Source organism: Octodon degus, unplaced genomic scaffold (genome assembly GCF_000260255.1).
Source record: "Octodon degus isolate 3935 unplaced genomic scaffold, OctDeg1.0 scaffold00233, whole genome shotgun sequence".
Taxonomy (NCBI): Eukaryota; Metazoa; Chordata; class Mammalia; order Rodentia; family Octodontidae; genus Octodon; species Octodon degus.
Genome location: NW_004524809.1, coordinates 3,009,026 through 3,011,270, shown reverse-complemented (window position 1 = coordinate 3,011,270; position 2,245 = coordinate 3,009,026). Strand labels below are relative to the sequence as shown.

Genomic DNA, 2,245 nt, shown 5'->3' with positions numbered 1-2,245 from the left:
CAGGGGTGAGGGTCCTCATATAGGGACCCATCCTCCTCACCACCTCATTGCTGTTGGGATCACAGCCACCTTCAGCCCTGTGGTCAACCTTGGCATCACCTCTTGGGTCCCAGGTAGGAGCCGGATGAATGTTCTTAGGCCTCCTGCTACTTAAGAATCCTTCAAGCCCCCAGTGTCCCCTCAGGACTGAGTTGGATGGCAACCCAGTGTGGTCTTTCCTCAGCTCCCATTCAACTCCTGTCTACCCCATGTCACCACTGCAGGGCCCAGGCTCCTCCCCAGGCCACCAGAGACCTGAGCTGCTTGCCTGCTGGTCCCTGCCGTGTTCCCTGGCTCACCTTCATACCCGCCACAGGCAGCGAGCGCTTGAGCCGGTACTTCCCATCCTTCTGGGGGTGGGTATACAGCAGCACGTCAGTCATCTGTGGACAGGAGACTGTCAGACGGGGCGGGCTGGGCTCTGCACAGCTATGCGTCCCAGGCTCCGTGTCCAACAAAACCCAAGAAACAAAATTAGAACACACTGCTGAGACACATGAGGTGGGATGACTTCAACATCCCTCTGAGCAATGAGGCCACACACCATGGGGCCCAGAGCAGCAAAATCAGTCCACACCCACGTGACGGGCTGGGCAGAGTCTTGGGTTGGGACCCAACTGCCAAGCAGAGGGGCTCTTGGGCTGTAGGAATCCAGCACTGTTACCTGGGGTGGGGTGGTGTCATGCTGAGATGGTGGACACAAGTGCTGCTGGGGGGAAGCAGCTGTCGCTGCATGTGGACAGCTGGCGACAGGAGCTGCAGAGTCCTGTTCTGAGCAGTCCTCAGGGCTCACTACCTAGCGCCCAGAAGGTGCACACTAAAGGCCTCTGTTTCACCCTCTATAGGTAGGGGTGAAACACAGGTCACCACAGCTTAGCAGGAGGAAGTGGCTTCAGTCTGGCACACACAGGGCCAGGTGACAAAGTGACCCTCCTACACAGTGTCCTGAGCCTAAGCAGAGCCACAAGCCTCCACGTCTGATCCTAGAAGACCCCTAGTTTGCCCTAGCCATGCCTCCACTGCCATAGCACATGCAGGGAGCCTCTGCACAGCTGCCCCCAGTGCCCAGCACCTGTCTTTACCAGTGGCCTGTGCCATCTTGGAGGGTGGAGGAGAATCCAGTGGAATGGACAGGGGCTGTCCACTGCAGGGGCACACGGGGCACTTCAGCCAGTGTCCCTGAAGCTTAGTGTGTTAGCACGCAGTGCCAGACTCTTCTTCAGTTCAGATGGGTTTATGAAACTTTTTTTTTTCCTTTTTTCTGATCCTGGGGATGGAACCCAGGAAGTGCTGAGCAACACCCCAGTCCTTCTGATTCTTTTAATTTTGAGACAGATTTCATTAAGTTGCCGCCCGGGCTGGACTGGAGCTTGTGACCCTCTTGCTTTAGCCACCCAGAGTATCTGGGATTACAGGTATGTACCACCATACCTGGCAAAACTGGCACCCTTGAGAAAGAGAAATTCTCCCTTACGTGTGACATTTCCCCCCCTTTCCTTTTCTGCAGTGCTGGGGCTGGAGTTCGGAGCCTTGGGCATGAAGGGCAGGCAACTCCCCCTGAGCCACACCCCAGCTCTTCATCTCCTTGGCTGGGGAACCTGTCTCCTGCCTGCTCCTCCGTGTGTGTGTGTGTGTGTGTGTGTGTGTGTGTGTGTGTGTGTGTGTGTAGGTAGGTAGTACAGGGACCTGGGGCACCTGAGCAAAAGACCCTTCAGACGGAGGTTTCCCAAACACACCATGTCCTCCATGAACTTGGTGTCCTCCAAGACCCTTCTTCAGCGTCAGATCCCAGAAACCTGAAGTGCACAACACCTAGGGCCTCATTACCGCATGAGGGCCCCCCCTAGAATGCCCTCCTCACTTTTCCAGACCTGCATCTCTGCAGAACGACAGGTGCTCAGAAACAGTCCTACCCTCAGGAGCCCATGTGCCCTATGCCCAGCCCCAGCCCAGGATGCCGATGGGTGGTGGCGGTATGTTCAGCAGGGAGCATTGTGGGAGGCCTTCGGCTCACTAGGATCATGTCCTCAGAGAGGTAGTCGGGCCCTTTTCTTCCTTCCTGTGTCCACCACAGGCTCAATGCCACAGGACACCTGGCCACGGCTAAAGCTTCCAAACCAAGAGCAGAAGCGATCAGGGCTGTGAGTTTTATGTGTCAGTTATGGTGACAGAGGCATGGCGGCATGGGGTCCTAGGCTAGGGCAAA

At 56.4% G+C, this 2,245-nt stretch overlaps 1 protein-coding gene across 1 annotated transcript in view; it reads right to left on the bottom strand.

Moving 5' to 3' along the window:
* The window catches only part of Fgd5 (FYVE, RhoGEF and PH domain containing 5), a 72,248-nt gene that overhangs the window by 7,913 nt on the left and 62,090 nt on the right, over positions 1–2,245 (bottom strand). The window contains exons 9-10 of the mRNA XM_023705955.1: positions 312–436; positions 67–99 (exon numbers count right to left, since the gene is read on the bottom strand). Of these exons, the coding sequence (XP_023561723.1) occupies positions 67–99; positions 312–436 (158 nt within the window). The remainder of the gene's footprint in view (positions 1–66; positions 100–311; positions 437–2,245) is intronic.